A 23,493-nucleotide genomic window follows, 5' to 3' on the forward strand; every position below is an offset into this window, starting at 1 on the left:
GGATCACCAGCAGGAGGAAGGAGGTCCTGATTCCTCTATATAGATCTTTATATCACTAGAGGGGTCACCAGCAGGAGAAAGGAGGTCCTGATTCCTCTATATAGATCTTTATCACTAGAGGGATCACCAGCAGGAGGAAGGAGGTCCTGATTCCTCTATATAGATCTTTATATCACTAGAGGGGTCACCAGCAGGAGGAAGGGGGTCCTGATTCCTCTATATAGATCTTTATCACTAGAGGGGTCACCAGCAGGAGGAAGGAGGTCCTGATTCCTCTATATAGATCTTTGTATCACTAGAGGGATCACCAGCAGGAGGAAGGAGGTCCTGATTCCTCTATATAGATCTTTATATCACTAGAGGGGTCACCAGCAGGAGGAAGGAGGTCCTGATTCCTTTATATAGATCTTGACATCACTAGAGGGGTCACCAGCAGGAGGAAGGAGGTCTTGATTCCTCTATATAGATCACTAGAGGGGTCACCAGTGTTGCCAACCTACCAGATTGAAATTTACTGGCACGACACCCAAAATTTATTGGTGCAGCCACGTTTTTACTGGTATTTCACAAAAGTTACTAAATTACATTTTTAGGTGCAAATTTCAGTATTTAGGCTACAAACAAGTACACTGGGCAAATAGCAATATGATTTAATGTAGATATTAAGGTAAAAAAAAACATATTTTTGTTAATTTCGATATAATAAGGGCAAATCATTTAGTCACATCACCCCCTGCCTTCACCCCCCTCTGCCACCAACACCCCCTGCCTCCATCCCCCTCTGCGGTGCCACCGCAGTCACCATCACCCCCTGCCTCCAATCACCCCCTGCCTCCAATCTCCATGCGCAGTTCCAAGCCGAACCAATCTAGACTATTTTTACTGCCACATTCCCGCAACCGCGGACATTTATGAACGGGGGAAAAAAGTGCCAGTTTTTACGAACTGTCCGTAAAAATACAGACGGTTGGCAACACTGCACACACTGCCCCCCATGTGTTATATATATACTGCTCCCCCCATAATCTCATGTACTATACAGGTGGTTCTCAAAAAATTAGCATATTGTGATAAAGTTCATTATTTTCTGTAATGTACTGATAAACATTAGACTTTCATATATTTTAGATTCATTACACACAACTGAAGTAGTTCAAGCCTTTTTATTGTTTTAATATTGATGATTTTGGCATACAGCTCATGAAAACCCAAAATTCCTATCTCAAAAAATTAGCATATCATGAAAATGTTCTCTAAACGAGCTCTTAACCTAATCATCTGAATCAACTAATTAACTCTAAACACCTGCAAAAGATTCCTGAGGCTTTTAAAAACTCCCAGCCTCAGTTCATTACTCCAAACCGCAATCATGGGTAAGACTGCCGACCTGACTGCTGTCCAGAAGGCCATCATTGACACCCTCAAGCAAGAGGGTAAGACACAGAAAGAAATTTCTGAACGAATAGGCTGTTCCCAGAGTGCTGTATCAAGGCACCTCAGTGGGAAGTCTGTGGGAAGGAAAAAGTGTGGCAGAAAACGCTGCACAACGAGAAGAGGTGACCGGACCCTGAGGAAGATTGTGGAGAAGGACCGATTCCAGACCTTGGGGGACCTGCGGAAGCAGTGGACTGAGTCTGGAGTAGAAACATCCAGAGCCACCGTGTACAGGCGTGTGCAGGAAATGGGCTACAGGTGCCGCATTCCCCAGGTCAAGCCACTTTTGAACCAGAAACAGCGGCAGAAGCGCCTGACCTGGGCTACAGAGAAGCAACACTGGACTGTTCCAGTTGTCCAAAGTACTTTTTTCGGATGAAAGCAAATTTTGCATGTCATTCGGTAATCAAGGTGCCAGAGTCTGGAGGAAGACTGGGGAGAGGGAAATGCCAAAATGCCTGAAGTCCAGTGTCAAGTACCCACAGTCAGTGATGGTCTGGGGTGCCATGTCAGCTGCTGGTGTTGGTCCACTGTGTTTTATCAAGGGCAGGGTGAATGCAGCTAGCTATCAGGAGATTTTGGAGCACTTCATGCTTCCATCTGCTGAAAAGCTTTATGGAGATGAAGATTTCATTTTTCAGCACGACCTGGCACCTGCTCACAGTGCCAAAACCACTGGTAAATGGTTTACTGACCATGGTATTACTGTGCTCAATTGGCCTGCCAACTCTCCTGACCTGAACCCCATAGAGAATCTGTGGGATATTGGGAAGAGAAAGTTGAGAGACGCAAGACCCAACACTCTGGATGAGCTTAAGGCCGCTACCGAAGCATCCTGGGCCTCCATAACACCTCAGCAGTGCCACAGGCTGATTGCCTCCATGCCACGCCGCATTGAAGCAGTCATTTCTGCAAAAGGATTCCCGACCAAGTATTGAGTGCATAACTGAACAGAATTATTTGAAGGTTGACTTTTTTTTTATTAAAAACACTTTTCTTTTATTGGTCGGATGAAATATGCTAATTTTTTGAGATAGGAATTTTGGGTTTTCATGAGCTGTATGCCAAAATCATCAATATTAAAACAATAAAAAGGCTAGAACTACTTCAGTTGTGTGTAATGAATCTAAAATATATGAAAGTCTAATGTTTATTAGTACATTACAGAAAATAATGAACTTTATCACAATATGCTAATTTTTTGAGAATGACCTGTATATACACAATGGATACACACTCCTACTCACTCTGAAGGCAATACCCTTGACCTTGTCTTCCTCTCCCTCCAAACAGTCACTCGTAGAAACCTTCACCATGTCAACCCTTCTCTTCTACACTCTGCGACTGACCACCTCTATGACACAATCGCACTCCTGTCCTGCACCCACCTAGCCACTTGTGTCTACAACACTTCACTTCTAGCATCACTGGACAGACTGGCCCCCCTCACCACACGCAGAATAAGGCCCCGCCCCCTTCAACCCTGGCCAACAGATGATACTAGAAGTCTGAAAAAACACAGCCATGCCCACGAGCGCCTGTGGCGCAAGACAAAGTCCCAGGAAGACTTCGCCCAGTATAAAGCTGCCCTCCAAATATACAATTCCAGCCTCTTCACTGCCAAGCAGACCTATTTTATCACCCTTATTAAAAACTTATCATCCCGTCCCCGTCATCTCTTCTCTACCTTCAACTCTATCCTTCGTCCTCCATTGCCTCCACCCACCAACTCAATCACTGCCCAGGAGATCGCCAATCACTTCAAGCGGAAGATTGATACAATTCGCAACGAGATCTCTACTGTTCAGATACCCTCCACGCCTCACGCCTCATGCCTACAGGTACAGTCATTACTTCCCTCTTTCAACCACCACTATAGACGAGGTCGCTAAATTACTTGCTAACGTCCATCTTACCACCTGTGCTCTGGATCCTGTTCCCTCGCAAATGCTACGTTCACCCTCCGGCTCTATTCTACATTCTCTAACCCACATCTTCAATCTCTCCATCTCTTCTGGCATCTTCCCTAACTCTTTGCAACATGCACTAGTCAGCCCCATCCTTAAAAAGCCCTCACTGGACCCATCCAATCTTGACAACCTACGCCCCATCTCCTTGCTCCCCTTTTTATCCAAACTCCTTGAACGTCTCGTCTACAACCGACTGAGCGTCCACCTTGCTCATAATAACCTCCATGATCCCCTTCAGTCTGGATTTCGTCCTCAACATTCCACAGAAACTGCTCTCCTAAAACTAACAAACGATATACTAACAGCCAAAACTAAGGGACACTATTCTGTGCTCCTACTCCTGGACCCAAAACTAAGGGACACTATTCTGTGCTCCTACTCCTGGATCCAAAACCAAGGGACACTATTCTGTACTCCTACTCCTGGACCCAAAACCAAGGGACACTATTCTGTACTCCTACTCCTGGACCCAAAACCAAGGGACACTATTCTGTGCTCCTACTCCTGGACCCAAAACTAAGGGACACTATTCTGTACTCCTACTCCTGGACCCAAAACTAAGGGACACTATTCTGTGCTCCTAATCCTGGACCCAAAACTAAGGGACACTATTCTGTACTCCTACTCCTGGACCCAAAACTAAGGGACACTATTCTGTGCTCCTACTCCTGGACCCAAAACTAAGGGACACTATTCTGTGCTCCTACTCCTGGACCCAAAACTAAGGGACACGATTCTGTGCTCCTAATCCTGGACCCAAAACTAAGGGACACTATTCTGTACTCCTACTCCTGGACCCAAAACTAAGGGACACTATTCTGTGCTCCTACTCCTGGACTCAAAACTAAGGGACACTATTCTGTACTCCTACTCCTGGACCCAAAACTAAGGGACACTATTCTGTGCTCCTAATCCTGGACCCAAAACTAAGGGACACTATTCTGTGCTCCTACTCCTGGACCCAAAACTAAGGGACACTATTCTGTCCTCCTACTCCTGGACCCAAAACTAAGGGACGCTATTCTGTACTCCTACTCCTGGACCCAAAACTAAGGGACACTATTCTGTGCTCCTACTCCTGGACCCAAAACTAAGGGACACTATTCTGTCCTCCTACTCCTGGACCCAAAACTAAGTGACACTATTCTGTGCTCCTACTCCTGGACCCAAAACTAAGGGACGCTATTCTGTGCTCCTACTCCTGGACCCAAAACTAAGGGACACTATTCTGTGCTCCTACTCCTGGACCCAAAACTAAGGGACACTATTCTGTGCTCCTACTCCTGGACCCAAAACTAAGGGACACTATTCTGTCCTCCTACTCCTGGATCCAAAACCAAGGGACACTATTCTGTACTCCTACTTCTGGACCCAAAACCAAGGGACACTATTCTGTGCTCCTACTCCTGGACCCAAAACTAAGGGACACTATTCTGTGCTCCTACTCCTGGACCCAAAACTAAGGGACACTATTCTGTACTCCTACTCCTGGACCCAAAACTAAGGGACACTATTCTGTGCTCCTACTCCTGGACCCAAAACTAAGGGACACTATTCTGTACTCCTACTCCTGGACCCAAAACTAAGAGACACTATTCTGTACTCCTACTCCTGGACCCAAAACTAAGGGACACTATTCTGTGCTCCTACTCCTGGACCCAAAACTAAGGGACGCTATTCTGTACTCCTACTCCTGGACCCAAAACCAAGGGACACTATTCTGTCCTCCTACTCCTGGACCCAAAACCAAGGGACACTATTCTGTGCTCCTACTCCCAGACCCAAAACCAAGGGACACTATTCTGTACTCCTACTCCTGGACCCAAAACCAAGGGACACTATTCTGTACTCCTACTCCTGGACCCAAAACTAAGGGACACTATTCTGTGCTCCTACTCCTGGACCCAAAACTAAGGGACACTATTCTGTATTCCTACTCCTGGACCCAAAACTAAGGGACACTATTCTGTGCTCCTACTCCCGGACCCAAAACTGAGGGACACTATTCTGTGCTCCTACTCCTGGACCCAAAACTAAGGGACACTATTCTGTGCTCCTACTCCTGGACCCAAAACTAAGGGACACTATTCTGTGCTCCTACTCCTGGACCCAAAACTAAGGGACGCTATTCTGTGCTCCTACTCCCGGACCCAAAACTAAGGGACGCTATTCTGTCCTCCTACTCCTGGACCCAAAACTAAGGGACGCTATTCTGTCCTCCTACTCCCGGACCCAAAACTAAGGGACGCTATTCTGTGCTCCTACTCCCGGACCCAAAACTAAGGGACACTATTCTGTGCTCCTACTCCTGGACCCAAAACTAAGGGACGCTATTCTGTGCTCCTACTCCCGGACCCAAAACTAAGGGACGCTATTCTGTCCTCCTACTCCTGGACCCAAAACTAAGGGACGCTATTCTGTACTCCTACTCCTGGACCCAAAACTAAGGGACACTATTCTGTGCTCCTACTCCTGGACCCAAAACTAAGGGACACTATTCTGTGCTCCTACTCCTGGACCCAAAACTAAGGGACATTATTCTGTCCTCCTACTCCTGGACCCAAAACTAAGGGACACTATTCTGTGCTCCTACTCCTGGACCCAAAACTAAGGGACACTATTCTGTACTCCTACTCCTGGACCCAAAACTAAGGGACACTATTCTGTGCTCCTAATCCTGGACCCAAAACTAAGGGACACTATTCTGTGCTCCTACTCCTGGACCCAAAACTAAGGGACACTATTCTGTCCTCCTACTCCTGGACCCAAAACTAAGGGACGCTATTCTGTCCTCCTACTCCTGGACCCAAAACCAAGGGACACTATTCTGTACTCCTACTCCTGGACCCAAAACTAAGGGACACTATTCTGTGCTCCTACTCCTGGACCCAAAACTAAGGGACACTATTCTGTGCTCCTACTCCTGGACCCAAAACTAAGGGACACTATTCTGTACTCCTACTCCTGGACCCAAAACCAAGGGACACTATTCTGTACTCCTACTCCTGGACCCAAAACTAAGGGACACTATTCTGTACTCCTACTCCTGGACCCAAAACTAAGGGACACTATTCTGTGCTCCTACTCCTGGACCCAAAACTAAGGGACACTATTCTGTACTCCTACTCCTGGACCCAAAACTAAGGGACACTATTCTGTGCTCCTATTCCTGGACCCAAAACTAAGGGACACTATTCTGTACTCCTACTCCTGGACCCAAAACCAAGGGACACTATTCTGTACTCCTACTCCTGGACCTCTCTGCCGCCTTCGATACGGTTGACCACCCACTCCTCCTCAAAAAACTCCACACCGTTGGTCTCTGTGACTGTACTCTTCGCTGGTTCTCTACCTACTTATCCAACCGCACCTTCAGCGTTACTTACAATTCTACTTCCTCCTCTCCTCTTCCATTCTCTGTTGGGGTCCCCCAAGGTTCTGTTCTTGGACCCCTCCTATTCTCAATCTACACCTCCTCCCTGGGTCAGCTGATAGCCTCCCACGGCTTCCAATACCATCTCTACGCTGAGGACACTCAAATCTATTTCTCTGCCCCACAACTCGCCCCTTCATTTTCCTCACGTATCACTAATTTACTATCAGATATATCACTTTGGATGTCACACCACTTCCTCAAACTCAATCTATCAGAAACCAAACTTATCATTTTCCCCTCCCCCACGTGCCTCTTCCCCCGATCTCTCTGTCATAATTGATGGCACAACTATCAGCCCATCCCCACATGTCAAGGTCCTAGGAGTAGTCCTGGACTCTGAACTGTCCTTTAAGCCCCGCGTCCAATCACTGTCCAAATCAACCTTCGCAACATCTCCAAAATACGCCCATTTATAACCAATGATACAACAGAGATCTTAATTCACTCCCTGGTCATCTCTAAACCTTGATTACTGCAACTGCCTCCTCATTGGCTTACCTCTGCATAGGCTCCTCCCCCCTTCAGTCCATCATGAATGGTGCTGCCAGACTCATCCACCTTACCAACCGCTCTGTCTCTGCTCCTCCCCTCTGTCAATCCCTCCACTGGCTTCCACTCACCCAAAGAATTAAATTCAAACTACTAACTACTACATACAAAGCCGTCCACAATTCTGCCCCCCCCCCCCTCCACATCACTGACCTAGTCTCCAAATACCAACCTAATCGCTCTCTTCGCTCTTCTCAAGACCTCCTGCTCTCTAGTTCTCTCATCACCTCCTCCCATGCTCGTCTCCAGGACTTTTCCAGAGCCTCTCCAACCCTATGGAACTCCTTACCCCAATCTATCCGTCTATCTCCCTCTCTATTCGCTTTTAGAGGATCCCTGAAAACCCTCCTCTTCAGAGAAATCCCTCCTACCCCCACTTAACAACTGTATTTTCATTTTGTCCATCTGATCATCTCCCACAACTACTACCCTTTGTTCCACTTGACCCTCCCTTCTAGACTGTAAGCTCTCAGGATCAGGGGCCCTTCAATTCCTCCTGTATTGTATTGTATTGTGACTGTATTGTCTTCCTTGATGTAAAGCGTTGCGCAAACTGTTAGGCGCTATATAAATCCTGTATAATAATAATATGATCAGTGTGCAGTATATATATATATATGATCGGTGTGCAGTATATATATATATATATGATCGGTGTGCAGTATATATATATGATCGGTGTGCAGTATATATATATATGATCGGTGTGCAGTATATATATATATGATCGGTGTGCAGTATATATATATGATCGGTGTGCAGTATATATATATATATGATCGGTGTGCAGTATATATATATGATCGGTGTGCAGTATATATATATATGATCGGTGTGCAGTATATATATATGATCGGTGTGCAGTATATATATATATATGATCGGTGTGCAGTATATATATATATATATGATCGGTGTGCAGTATATATATATGATCGGTGTGCAGTATATATATATATATGATCGGTGTGCAGTATATATATATATATATGATCGGTGTGCAGTATATATATATGATCGGTGTGCAGTATATATATATATATATATGATCGGTGTGCAGTATATATATATATATGATCGGTGTGCAGTATATATATATATATGATCGGTGTGCAGTATATATATATGATCGGTGTGCAGTATATATATATATATGATCGGTGTGCAGTATATATATATGATCGGTGTGCAGTATATATATATGATCGGTGTGCAGTATATATATATGATCGGTGTGCAGTATATATATATGATCGGTGTGCAGTATATATATATGATCGGTGTGCAGTATATATATATGATCGGTGTGCAGTATATATATATATATATGATCGGTGTGCAGTATATATATATATATGATCGGTGTGCAGTATATATATATATATGATCGGTGTGCAGTATATATATATGATCGGTGTGCAGTATATATATATGATCGGTGTGCAGTATATATATATGATCGGTGTGCAGTATATATATATGATCGGTATACAGTATATATATATATGATCGGTGTGCAGTATATATATATGATCGGTATACAGTATATATATATATGATCGGTGTGCAGTACCTCTCTGTGTCCTCCAGGTGGCGTGCTCGCTCTCCTCGCTCCGGATGGTGGGGGTTATTCTTCTCTCCAGGAAGTTTAAACTGAAAGTAATTTTTCTCTCCCGATGAGGAACCTCGGCCATGTTCTGTAGGGTGGAACCCGAATTCTGGAGACGATGAGACCCCCAAATATCCTCTACATACTCCTCCCCCTCCTCACTGTCACAGGTAAGTCCCCTTGTACTGCGCTACACTGTGTGTGGGTGATATCAGTGGAGACGGTGACGGGACGGGGGGGATTATTGTAGAATAGGACAGGTAGGTGGGGGGTGTAGTAGTTGTGTATGATGGTGTAGTAGTTGTGTATGATGGGTGTAGTAGTTGTGTATGATGGGTGTAGTAGTTGTGTATGATGGGTGTAGGGTTGCCACCTCATCCCTTTAAAAAGGAACACATATTAATTACACAGGTTCTGTGGCTGATTAAGGTGGTAATTAGACTCATTTGGTGCCTTATCTGCATTAAATTAACCTCAGAACCTGTGTAATTCATATGTGTTCCTTTTTAAAGGGATGAGGTGGCAACTCTAGATGGGTGTAGTAGTTGTGTATGATGGGTGTAGTAGTTGTGTATGATGGGTGTAGTAGTTGTGTATGATGGGTGTAGTAGTTGGGTATGATGGTGTAGTAGTTGTGTATGATGGTGTAGTAGTTGTGTATGATGGGTGTAGTAGTTGTACATTCAGGTTACTACAATGGAAGTAAATGGCACGGTGTTAGGGCCACTATCTGGCTACAGGGGGGGGGAGGGCATCAGTCACCAAAACAGAAACTGCAAATACACGAGAACTGGAGAAGAGAAGCACCACAGGGGGTCCGGGGACAAGGACTACAAAACTGATACTTTATAGAAACAATCAGATGAATAGTAAATACAAAGTAGCGAATGCGGATTTCCTGGAGGCTCCGGAATCTGACATTTTATTTGTATATTTTTCATTGCATTTTGTTTCTATAAAGTTTTGATTTTGTTGCCCTTCTCCCTGGACCCCCTGTGGTGCCCCTCTTCTCGGGTTCTCGGGGGGTATGCGGTTTGTAGATTCCGCTTTTGCTGCCCAAACACAGAACCACCAATCTTCAGATCCGTCCTCTATCGGGTTCTCACACATCTGAGGGTCATGAAGAACTTCTATATGACAAATCCAACCTCCACCATCATCCCGGACCCCATCCCGAGGACAGCCTCCTTCCCACACCCCAGGGGGGCATTTCCACCCGGGACCCTATCCCGAGGACAGCCGCCTTCCCACACCCCAGGGGGGCATTTCCACCCGGGACTCCATCCCGAGGACAGCCGCCTTCCCACACCCCAGGGGGGCATTTCCACCCAGGACTCCATCCCGAGGACAGCCGCCTTCCCACACCCCAGGGGGGCATTTCCACCCAGGACTCCATCCCGAGGACAGCCGCCTTCCCACACCCCAGGAGGGCATTTCCACCCAGGACTCCATCCCGAGGACAGCCATCTTCCCACACCCCAGGAGGGCATTTCCACCCAGGACTCCATCCCGAGGACAGCCGCCTTCCCACATCCCAGGAGGGCATTTCCACCCAGGTCTCCATCCCGAGGACAGCCGCCTTCCCACACCCCAGGGGGGCATTTCCACCCAGGACTCCATCCCGAGGACAGCCGCCTTCCCACACCCCAGGAGGGCATTTCCACCCAGGACTCCATCCCGAGGACAGCCGCCTTCCCACACCCCAGGAGGGCATTTCCATCCAGGTCTCCATCCCGAGGACAGCCGCCTTCCCACACCCCAGGAGGGCATTTCCACCCAGGACTCCATCCCGAGGACAGCCGCCTTCCCACACCCCAGGAGGGCATTTCCACCCAGGACTCCATCCCGAGGACAGCCGCCTTCCCACACCCCAGGAGGGCATTTCCACCCAGGACTCCATCCCGAGGACAGCCGCCTTCCCACACCCCAGGAGGGCATTTCCACCCAGGACTCCATCCCGAGGACAGCCGCCTTCCCACACCCCAGGAGGGCATTTCCACCCAGGACTCCATCCCGAGGACAGCCGCCTTCCCACACCCCAGGAGGGCATTTCCACCCAGGACTCCATCCCGAGGACAGCCGCCTTCCCACACCCCAGGAGGGCATTTCCACCCAGGACTCCATCCCGAGGACAGCCGCCTTCCCACACCCCAGGAGGGCATTTCCACCCAGGACTCCATCCCGAGGACAGCCGCCTTCCCACACCCCAGGAGGGCATTTCCACCCAGGTCTCCATCCCGAGGACAGCCGCCTTCCCACACCCCAGGAGGGCATTTCCACCCAGGACTCCATCCCGAGGACAGCCGCCTTCCCACACCCCAGGAGGGCATTTCCACCCAGGACTCCATCCCGAGGACAGCCGCCTTCCCACACCCCAGGAGGGCATTTCCACCCAGGACTCCATCCCGAGGACAGCCGCCTTCCCACACCCCAGGAGGGCATTTCCACCCAGGTCTCCATCCCGAGGACAGCCGCCTTCCCACACCCCAGGAGGGCATTTCCACCCAGGACTCCATCCCGAGGACAGCCGCCTTCCCACACCCCAGGAGGGCATTTCCACCCAGGACTCCATCCCGAGGACAGCCGCCTTCCCACACCCCAGGAGGGCATTTCCACCCAGGACTCCATCCCGAGGACAGCCGCCTTCCCACACCCCAGGAGGGCATTTCCACCCAGGACTCCATCCCGAGGACAGCCGCCTTCCCACACCCCAGGAGGGCATTTCCACCCAGGACTCCATCCCGAGGACAGCCGCCTTCCCACACCCCAGGGGGGCATTTCCCAGGGGGTGAGGAAAGTAAAGTTGAAGTAGAAAGGAGAATAGCAAATTCAGGCGTGAGGATAGGGAAACAGTCCAAACGTAACACTTTCTTGCGCCACTCCTGTGTGAGTGGGTTTAGTGTACCCAGACAGGCCCCTCCCACTGACCCGGACAGGCCCCTCTCATTGACCCGGACAGGCCCCTCCCACTGACCCGGACAGGCCCCTCCCACTGACCCGGACAGGCCCCTCTCATTGACCCGGACAGGCCCCTCCCACTGACCCGGACAGGCCCCTCTCATTGACCCGGACAGGCCCCTCTCATTGACCCGGACAGGCCCCTCTCATTGACCCGGACAGGCCCCTCCCACTGACCCGGACAGGCCCCTCTCATTGACCCGGACAGGCCCCTCTCATTGACCCGGACAGGCCCCTCTCACTGACCCGGACAGGCCCCTCTCACTGACCCGGACAGGCCCCTCTCACTGACCCGGACAGGCCCCTCTCACTGACCCGGACAGGCCCCTCTCACTGACCCGGACAGGCCCCTCTCACTGACCCGGACAGGCCCCTCTCACTGACCCGGACAGGCCCCTCTCACTGACCCGGACAGGCCCCTCTCACTGACCCGGACAGGCCCCTCTCACTGACCCGGACAGGCCCCTCTCACTGACCCGGACAGGCCCCTCTCACTGACCCGGACAGGCCCCTCTCACTGACCCGGACAGGCCCCTCTCACTGACCCGGACAGGCCTCTCTCACTGACCCGGACAGGCCCCTCTCACTGACCCGGACAGGCCCCTCCCACTGACCCGGACAGGCCCCTCCCACTGACCCGGACAGGCCTCTCTCACTGACCCGGACAGGCCTCTCTCACTGACCCGGACAGGCCCCTCTCACTGACCCGGACAGGCCTCTCTCACTGACCCGGACAGGCCCCTCTCACTGACTCGGACAGGCCCCTCTCACTGACCCGGACAGGCCCCTCTCACTGACCCGGACAGGCCCCTCTCACTGACCCGGACAGGCCCCTCTCACTGACCCGGACAGGCCCCTCTCACTGACCCGGACAGGCCCCTCTCACTGACCCGGACAGGCCCCTCTCACTGACCCGGACAGGCCTCTCTCACTGACCCGGACAGGCCTCTCTCACTGACCCGGACAGGCCTCTCTCACTGACCCGGACAGGCCTCTCTCACTGACCCGGACAGGCCTCTCTCACTGACCCGGACAGGCCTCTCTCACTGACCCGGACAGGCCTCTCTCACTGACCCGGACAGGCCTCTCTCACTGACCCGGACAGGCCTCTCTCACTGACCCGGACAGGCCTCTCTCACTGACCCGGACAGGCCTCTCTCACTGACCCGGACAGGCCTCTCTCACTGACCCGGACAGGCCGCTCCCACTGACCCGGACAGGCCTCTCTCACTGACCCGGACAGGCCTCTCTCACTGACCCGGACAGGCCTCTCTCACTGACCCGGACAGGCCTCTCTCACTGACCCGGACAGGCCTCTCTCACTGACCCGGACAGGCCTCTCTCACTGACCCGGACAGGCCTCTCTCACTGACCCGGACAGGCCTCTCTCACTGACCCGGACAGGCCTCTCTCACTGACCCGGACAGGCCGCTCCCACTGACCCGGACAGGCCCCTCTCATTGACCCGGACAGGCCTCTCTCACTGACCCGGACAGGCCCCTCCCACTGACCCGGACAGGCCTCTCTCACTGACCCGGACAGGCCTCTCTCACTGACCCGGACAGGCCTCTCTCACTGACCCGGACAGGCCCCTCTCACTGACCCGGACAGGCCCCTCTCACTGACCCGGACAGGCCTCTCTCACTGACCCGGACAGGCCTCTCTCACTGACCCGGACAGGCCTCTCTCACTGACCCGGACAGGCCTCTCTCACTGACCTGGCAGCCGGAGTATCACAGACCCTCCTCGGTGAGCCTCAGAAGATACCATTGCCACAGGTCCTCTGATTTTGTAGTTACGGAGCTAATCCTCCTTAAATGAATTACGTCTGGATCTCCTTCAACTTGTCGCCCAGGTACCGACTGACAGGTGATCAATCCCTCGGTGTCCGGCTACCTTGATCCCCGGTGGTTTGTCCAGGCCCTTTTGGACCAACAGCCTCTCAATGGCGCTCCTCAGATGGACTCCCCACCGAACAGCACCCAGCTTGGGATCCTCAGAGGTGGGAACCCAGTCACTGTTCAGATGCTCTAGGCCATTGTGGTCCCAGAACCAGGAACACTGCGTGGCACGCACACCCCGGCCAGGTAGGCCATAACACTGGGGCGCCGTGATGTGGCCACCCTAAAGGTGGGTGCCACACTCGAAGAAGAAAACCAGAACCAATGGCGTCTGCCCCATAAATACCCCTCCCCAGCATGCACAGCGAGGACAAACCCTCCTGATTGGCTGCTGGGAAAGAGCACCCAAACCTTGACTCCACTGCTGCCACCTGCAGCACCGTGGCTGGAAGAACACCCCAATACAGCAGAATGGGCCACAGCACAGCCAAGCTGAGACAGAGACCCTGTTTACACATAGCAAATTGGATCAGAGTTTAACTAACACTCCGATCTCCCTCTAAATTTAATTATAAAGTACACAGGCGCTACACTGTTATTTAAGGTCAGTTTATTACTAAAATGACAGGGCCAGATTCACGTAGATCCGCTCGATCTACGTGAATTAAGATCCGCTCCCGCAAGTTTAGGAGGCAAGTGGCTAATTCACAAACCACTTACCTCCAAACTTGCGACGGCGGATCCTAAATCCCCCGGCGGAATTCAAATTCCGCTGCTAGGGGAGTGTCATATTTAAATCAGGCGCGTTCCCGCGCCGATTTAAATGCGCATGCGTCGTCCGGGGAATTTCCCGGCGTGCATTGCTCCCACTGACGTCAATAGGACGTCAGTGGTTGCAACGTGAGCGGGACTTGCGACGCGCGTGTTCGTGAATCGGCGTACGCAAACGACGTAGGAAAATTCAAATTCGACGCGGGAACGTCGGCTATACTTAACATTGGCTGCGCCTGATAAAAGAAGGGCTAAGTATACGCCGGGAACGCCGCTACGGAAACGTCGTAAAAAACACTGCGTCGGATCCGCGTACGTTCGTGAATTTGTGTATCTCGCTGATTTACATATTATTCAACGTAAATCAGCGGGAACGCCCCCGGCGCCATTTTCAAATTGAAAATAAGATCCGACAGTGTAACACAGTGTAACACTGTCAGATCTAGCCCTATCTATGCGTATGTGATTCTATGAATCAGGCGCATAGATAGGACCAGTGTAAGTCAGAGATACGATGGGGGATCAGGAGATAATACACCGTCGTGTCTCTTTGTGAATCTGGCCCACAGTGTATATAATGGGCATGCCTGTTCTGCAGGGGTTACTGGACTGCCTCCAAACTGACCTGCAGATGCAGAGCAGCGCACCTGAGGGTTACCTGCACTGAGCCACAGACTTCTGTTACCTGCGAGTTTGGTGAGCTTTCTGAAAGTGCATCACACCTACAGGATATAATAGAAGTCTATGGCTCAAGAAAAGCCACAGGGGTAAACAACAGTGCATCAGTGTGAAAGCAGCCTTAGACCCCTTTCACACACTCAATGCGACTCAATCGGACCCTCCATTCACATCTGAGGAGTGGCAGATCTAAATGAACTTGTGTCCGTTTACAAACGCCTTCCTCCAATCCAATCCACAAAAAAAAAGAGTTTAGTGGGATCTATAGAGTGGGCTGCCATTGCTGCCATCCACCTGCTCCGTTTATTGTGGCCCCGTGACTGGTTACCAAGTCACTTAAATGGCCCCCGCTCTTCAAAAGGTTGGGCTCCCCTGCTTTAGGGCCTTAGTGTGTCTCCCACGGACCGGACGGTCAGCACCTCATTGTGTACAGTAAGTAGCCTCGTGCTACACGGGATCCCTCCTCTCTCTCCTAGGAGAAGGTGACCAGATTATATAAATAAAATCCGGAGATATTTTTAATTTTTTTTATTGGCAAATGGTAAACTATTTTATAAGCATACTTCCCTCCAATGATAAATGCCGTGTATGTGGAATGTGATTGTATGACATTTCATACCAGCCCCATAGCATTATGTTACCAGCCCAACCTCATTATTTTCTTGTTCATAAAAGGGAAAACCATACAAAGCACGACCTGTTCAGAGCCCAGCCTCACCTGTGATCAGTGCATAGCGAGCGAGGAGAGGAGACGCATTATACTGAGTGAGGATCTCCTATTTACCCTGCATGGCCGCTATTTCTCAGACGAAGTCCCGCCTCATATGATGGACATCACCAGTGTGCTGCCTATCACAGGACCTGGCCCAGGAGGTGGGACTACGTCTGACAGCCAAGTCCCCGCTCTGTATAATCCAGTGGTGCTCGCCCCCTCCCTGTCCGAGACACCCCAGCAGAACCCATGATAGGGCCGGCCCTGGGCGCCCCCTGCACCAGCTCACGATGCATCCACCCAGGATTGTCCCTGAATCCGGGGACAAAACCGGGGTCAGAAGGGCTCCGGGGAAAGTGTTAATCCGGGGATGTCTGGTCAGCCTATCCTAGATGACGCCCAACTGACTCCCATACCCAGACCTCCTGTCTGCAGGGTGGAGTCATCTACAACTGGGAGCCTAGAGCCTTGGTCTGGTGGTTACTTTAAGCCCAGAACACGGCTGACTCATTAGTGAACTGACTGTATATCAGACCTGGACCCTGGCAGGGTACCGCCCAGCTACAGTATCTAAATGTGGTGTGTTTTAACATTTAAATTCGTTTTTTTTTGTTTTTTTTTTGTGGGGGGTGCTCAGTCACATGGTGGAGCAGTATCTGGGGCCCCATTATATTTAAAGGGGGCTTTAAATGGTCTCCCCCCCCCCATGACCACAGTGCCAGGGTTGTGGGGAAGAGGCCCATGTCTACAAAAGAAAGGGGTTCCCAATGGCAAGGAACCCTCCACATGTTGTGGGCATGTGGCCTGGTATGGTTGGGGGGGGGGGGATGGGTATACCGTTATCCTTATCCCATCCTTTCCTGACCTGCCAGTGGACATGCTGTTTTTTCTTGGTTTTGGTGTGGGGTTCACTCTTAAAATCCCGTAACAGACCCTTATCTGAGCAAAGTTACCCCTGCTACATGAGGGGTATGTGCGGCGTATCCTATGTTAAGTATGGCCGTCGTTGTTGTGGAAATTTAAAGATGTATTTGTTATGTATTGTCATAATGGCACCCATGGTTGGTTCTCCCTCAGCCCGCTCTAGAAAGCTGACTGGGGCAGACAGACTTGTGGAGATACACTTCCTGATTTGGAGAAGGGTGTTTGTGGAGGGGGGGTGTCCGCCGGCGAAAGGGCCCCTGTGTGATGCACAGATATTCGCCTTCTCGGTGCGTCCGCTCTGCAAGCGCATTGTCAATTTAGCTGGTGTGCGCGCCTGTCATCTCTCAGTACCTGATCAACACTGTTTTGTGATGTGCGCCTACACCTGCAGATAAGCTCCTCTGATCAGGAACTGTATCCTATTGTTATATTTCTGTATTGTTATTGATTATTGCTGTATTGTATTGTTGTTGTATTATTTTGTTATTGCTGTATGGAATCCCTGTTGGAGGGGTTTCCATACATGGGCATCTGCTGGGTGAAGCTGACACCCTGTGAGCTCACTTCCTATGGAGGTGGTCACATGTTGTGACCTCACTTCCTACTGAGTCTTTTAATTAAACTGCCTGCAACCGTCTAAGCATTGTTCCAATCACATGTCTGTGATTGGTTCTTTTGAATGTATACACCATGTCTGATTGGCTGTTTTGTAAAGCCACCACCTTCTTTTGTTACTCAAATTGACATAAATAAAGAGAAAAGGAGCTTGAGGTCAGAAGAGATGATGACTGAGAGCTGAATGGAATGAGAACATGCTGGTGTGAGGTCTCTTGCTTGTATGAATGGCAGAGAATGATGGTGAGTGAATCTATTTAGCTTAAATATGCATTATTTCATTAAGATGGATTCTGTGCTTAATAGCACAGGGCAAAATGGCGCTGTGCTCTGCGTACAGCCCAGCTTTTTGCCACCACAGTCGTTCCCGCGACAAAATTTGAAATCTTTACGTCGTTTGCGTAAGTCGTTCGCGAATACGGCTGGACGTAATTTACGTTCACGTCGAAAGCATGACGATTTGCCGACGTCATTTGGAGCATGCGCACTGGGATATGTCCACGGACGGCGCATGCGCCGGTCGTTGAAAACGTCAAAAACGTGGGGTCAGTACTATTTTACATAGTACACGCCCCCAACCAGCCTATTTTGAATTAGGCGGGCTTACGCCGGTCCAGTTACACTGCGCCGCCGTAAGTTTAAGCGCAAGTTGTATGTGAATACACAACTTGCTGCTCAAACTTACGGTGGCGTAGTGTATCTGAGATACGCTACGCCCGCCTAAAGATAGGCAAAGCTCTCTGAATCCTGCCCTGTGTCTCTGATCTGATATTGATAGCGCAATGATATTTATTTCTTCAGTTTTGGGGTACAATAATTATTTATATTTTTTTATAGGGGCTCTGAGGGTCACAATGAGGACGTCAGTTATGTCAGCACTGAGGGGGGAGGATGTCTCCATTCGCTGTGATTTATCTGATCTGAATATTGGGAAAGCCATTTCTGTCCTTTGGGGGATGACATTGGAGAACGGCACGGAGCACAAGGTTTATGAACTTATCGATGGAAAGGAGACGTCATACAGACGGGGATCTTATATGAAGCGGATGGAGATCCTGAATGGAAACGCCGAGCTGCACCTCCCCCGGGTCCAGTTCTCGGATGAGGGGGTATATAACTGTTCAGTGTTTAACACTCCAGATTTTGCAGAGGGCAGAGTTACTCTTCAGGTGTCAGGTAAGTGATGGTGACCTTTCTTCTCTTATGTTGGTTTTGGAATTTTCTCCAGGTTCTCCCACTGCCAGGACTCACCTTCACCCACCTCACCGGGAGATGGAGGACGGAATGATTCTGAATGATTTGAGTTTTATAAAGGGGAGTGATTTGGATATTGGGGGGGGGATGTTTTGCAGCATGCAGACCCTCTATGTATGGTAACCCCTCGCACACCCCAGCTAGTGATGCTGGAATCTGACACATTTCTTTAGTTTTGGAGTCTGATTTTCTACCTTTTAATCTGACCTCACACACACATTACAATCTGGTTGTACAGTGTGTAGGCAGACTCAAACTGCAACTGAATTACCACATAAGCCACTAGGGGGCCTACTATAACACAGGGCTGACTGGGGCATCGCTGCTCTGCCCATATACAGTCCACAGACCACACTGAACCTATGAGTGTAAAGGCTGGCCTAAGGCTAGCCTGTGTTTGTGGTAGGAGTCTGCTGAGTACTTAAAGCGGGAGTTCACCCATTTGTTAAATTTTTTTTTTTCTCCCCTTAGATTCCTGCTCGTTCGGTCTAGGGGAATCGGCTATTTGTATTAAAATATGATCCGTACTTACCCGTTTTCGAGCTGCATCTTCTTCCGTCGCTTCCGGGTATGGGTCTTCGGGAGCGGGCGTTCCTTCTTGATTGACATTCTTCCGAGAGGCTTCCGACGGTCGCATCCATCGCGTCACTTGTAGCCGAAAGAAGCCGAACGTCGGTGCGGCTCTATACTGCGCCTGCGCACCGACGTTCGGCTTCTTTCGGAAAATCGTGACGCGATGGATGCGACCGTCGGAAGCCTCTCGGAAGCCTGTCAATCAAGAAGGAACGCCCATTCCCGAAGCCCATACCCGGAAGCGACGGAAGAAGATGCAGCTCGAAAACGGGTAAGTACTGCTCATATTTTAATACAAATAGCCGATTCCCCTAGAGAAAACGAGCAGGAATCTAAGGGGAAAAAGTGCCCTCTAAGGGTGAACCCCCGCTTTAAGCCTCCTCCCACGTCGGGTCCTGTGTTGGCGCCATTTCAGGTCTATGAAGCCTTCGCTCACCATTCCCCTGCTATAGAAGTTTCAGCATGGTTACAGGATAGGACTCAGATAGTCCTCTAAACACTTGAGACCCATGTGATATAGGGGCCCGGGTCCCTTACTAAACCCTACTATATCCCCTGGTTGCACATCTTTTGGACTTGCCCTATCAATGGTATGCTTTGGATGGAGGCTGCCAAGATTATAAGTATCGGGCTCAGACCCCCTTTGCTCTTTCCCATAAAATTTGTATACTGGTCCTAGTTGAGAACCTCTCACCCACAATGGCTGGAAGGACATTGATGGGGCTTCTTGTGTTCTAAGGAAGGCAATTTATACTTTGTTGGATGAAACCTTCTACTCCATCTATCCGCTACTGGAAACATCTTCGCAATTCCAATCTACTATTATACAAGGACACCTCTACATACAGGGCTGCATGAACAAATTCCAGAAAGTCTGGGCAAGGTGGGTGGATAAAGTTTCAATGACATTCAGCCCCTGATATGTCCGAAGACCCAGGGCCGAGGAATGGATAAAATAATATGCTCCATTTCTATGCATCTCCGGACTCTGGGCCAAGGCCTAAGTAGACTAACACACGCCCCACTTGTTTTGGGGGGGTTTACTTTTCATTTTTTAATTTGTTGTTTCTCATTTGTATGTTCTGAAATTTTCGGTACTGTTCCCACCTCTTCACCTCTTCTGGGTGGGTTGCCTCTACTTGAGCTTGGTTACCTGCCACTTGTTGTTTTCATTTGTTTTTGGAAAATCAGTGAAAAATGCTAAAAAAAAGGAACAATAGTATATAGTAGGAATTGAGAATGATCATGTATGTTATACGAGGAGGATTCCTCAAGCCTTTTGAGATACTTAATGTTTGACTCCCTAACTATGTAGTATACTGAGCAATGTAAAGCCGAGAACATCATATCCCGTATTGTAAAACTTTAATAAAAACTATTAAAACATAAAAATAGGAGCAATCACTAGACCTCTGATCTCTACTGGTACTAGGGAAGTCCAGCATTTGTCCAATGTATCCTCTGCCAAGGACTTCAGGCGCCATCTTGGGAGAGCCTGTATCCCATTGGGTACAGAATTCTCTTGATTTCAGTGGCCATCTTTTATGCAGAGGGACTCCTTATAGCCCCTCCCTGGATCGGGGGGGCTGAAATTTAGGAAGTTCAGGGACCGGCCTCTTAACTAGGAAAAGAACCCTGACATGAAGATAGCGCAGATCTATGTGGAGCTTTTCCATGAAGGTCTCGGACCTTAAGTACCACTATCCTGGACAGTGACAGTATATCACATCGCAGATATTCTAAGGAAGTGTCCTCTCTGAAAACGTCTTACTTAAAGGAATTTAGACTGTGTAGACTGTCAAGAAAAGACACTCCTCACACAACCTGTATATGTAAGGCCTGCATTCTTCTTCTTCACTCGTGATTGGTCATAAACCCAAATTACTGATAAGATGTGAACTCTTTTTTTTTAATCTACAGACATACAGTGAGCCCCCACTACATCTACACCATGGAGGGTGGGAGTACAATGTGTGTAGTAGAGGGGTGTACACCATGGAGGGTGGGAGTACAATGTGTGTAGTAGAGGGGGTGTACACCATGGAGGGTGGGAGTACAATGTGTGTAGTAGAGGGGGTGTACACCATGGAGGGTGGGAGTACAATGTGTGTAGTAGAGGGGGTGTACACCATGGAGGGTGGGAGTACAATGTGTGTGGTAGACGGGGGTGTACACCATGGAGGGTGGGAGTACAATGTGTGTAGTAGAGGGGGGTGTACACCATGGAGGGTAGAAGTACAATGTGTGTAGTAGAGGGGTGTACACCATGGAGGGTGGGAGTACAATGTGTGTAGTAGAGGGGGTGTACACCATGGAGGGTGGGAGTACAATGTGTGTAGTAGAGGGGGGTGTACACCATGGAGGGTGGGAGTACAATGTGTGTAGTAGAGGGGGGTGTACACCATGGAGGGTGGGAGTACAATGTGTGTAGTAGAGGGGGGTGTACACCATGGAGGGTGGAAGTACAATGTGTGTAGTAGAGGGGGGTGTACACCATGGAGGGTAGAAGTACAATGTGTGTAGTAGAGGGGGTGTACACCATGGAGGGTGGGAGTACAATGTGTGTAGTAGAGGGGGGTGTACACCATGGAGGGTGGGAGTACAATGTGTGTAGTAGAGGGGGGTGTACACCATGGAGGGTGGGAGTACAATGTGTGTAGTAGAGGGGGGTGTACACCATGGAGGGTGGGAGTACAATGTGTGTAGTAGAGGGGGGTGTACACCATGGAGGGTAGAAGTACAATGTGTGTAGTAGAGGGGGCTGTACACCATGGAGGGTGGGAGTACAATGTGTGTAGTAGAGGGGGTGTACACCATGGAGGGTGGGAGTACAATGTGTGTAGTAGAGGGGGGTGTACACCATGGAGGGTGGGAGTACAATGTGTGTAGTAGAGGGGGGTGTACACCATGGAGGGTAGAAGTACAATGTGTGTAGTAGAGGGGGGTGTACACCATGGAGGGTAGAAGTACAATGTGTGTAGTAGAGGGGGGTGTACACCATGGAGGGTAGAAGTACAATGTGTGTAGTAGAGGGGGTGTACACCATGGAGGGTAGAAGTACAATGTGTGTAGTAGAGGGGGTGTACACCATGGAGGGTGGGAGTACAATGTGTGTAGTAGAGGGGGTGTACACCATGGAGGGTGGGAGTACAATGTGTATAGTAGAGGGGGTGTACACCATGGAGGGTGGGAGTACAATGTGTGTAGTAGAGGGGGTGTACACCATGGAGGGTGGGAGTACAATGTGTGTAGTAGAGGGGGTGTACACCATGGAGGGTGGGAGTACAATGTGTGTAGTAGAGGGGCTGTACACCATGGAGGGTGGGAGTACAATGTGTGTAGTAGAGGGGGTGTACACCATGGAGGGTGGGAGTACAATGTGTGTAGTAGAGGGGGTGTACACCATGGAGGGTGGGAGTACAATGTGTGTAGTAGAGGGGGTGTACACTATGGAGGGTGGGAGTACAATGTGTGTAGTAGAGGGGGTGTACACCATGGAGGGTGGGAGTACAATGTGTGTAGTAGAGGGGGTGTACACCATGGAGGGTGGGAGTACAATGTGTGTAGTAGAGGGGGTGTACACCATGGAGGGTGGGAGTACAATGTGTGTAGTAGAGGGGGTGTACACCATGGAGGGTGGGAGTACAATGTGTGTAGTAGAGGGGGTGTACACCATGGAGGGTGGGAGTACAATGTGTGTAGTAGAGGGGGCTGTACACCATGGAGGGTGGGAGTACAATGTGTGTAGTAGAGGGGGTGTACACCATGGAGGGTGGGAGTACAATGTGTGTAGTAGAGGGGGTGTACACCATGGAGGGTGGGAGTACAATGTGTGTAGTAGAGGGGGTGTACACCATGGAGGGTGGGAGTACAATGTGTGTAGTAGAGGGGGCTGTACACCATGGAGGGTGGGAGTACAATGTGTGTAGTAGAGGGGGTGTACACCATGGAGGGTGGAAGTACAATGTGTAGTAGAGGGGGTGTACACCATGGAGGGTGGGAGTACAATGTGTGTAGTAGAGGGGGGTGTACACCATGGAGGGTGGGAGTACAATGTGTAGTAGAGGGGGTGTACACCATGGAGGGTAGAAGTACAATGTGTGTAGTAGAGGTGGGTGTACACCATGGAGGGTGGGAGTACAATGTGTGTAGTAGACGGGGTGTACACC

The 23,493-nt window shown here is 50.0% G+C and overlaps 1 protein-coding gene across 2 annotated transcripts in view; it reads left to right on the plus strand.

Moving 5' to 3' along the window:
• Positions 1-23,493, plus strand: part of LOC120921982 (hemicentin-1-like) — a 157,339-nt gene that overhangs the window by 57,407 nt on the left and 76,439 nt on the right. Inside the window, exons 1-2 of one of the 2 annotated variants that reach the window (XM_040334506.1) lie at positions 9,001-9,168; positions 18,335-18,673. The exons of the other annotated variant lie outside the window; for it this stretch is intronic. Of the exons in view, the coding sequence (XP_040190440.1) occupies positions 9,117-9,168; positions 18,335-18,673 (391 nt within the window). The 5' untranslated portion in view covers positions 9,001-9,116. Of the gene's footprint in view, positions 1-9,000; positions 9,169-18,334; positions 18,674-23,493 lie in introns of those variants that run through there. 2 annotated transcript variants of the gene reach the window in all.

The sequence above is a fragment of the Rana temporaria genome (assembly GCF_905171775.1).
Source record: "Rana temporaria chromosome 11 unlocalized genomic scaffold, aRanTem1.1 chr11z, whole genome shotgun sequence".
Lineage (NCBI taxonomy): Eukaryota > Metazoa > Chordata > Amphibia > Anura > Ranidae > Rana > Rana temporaria.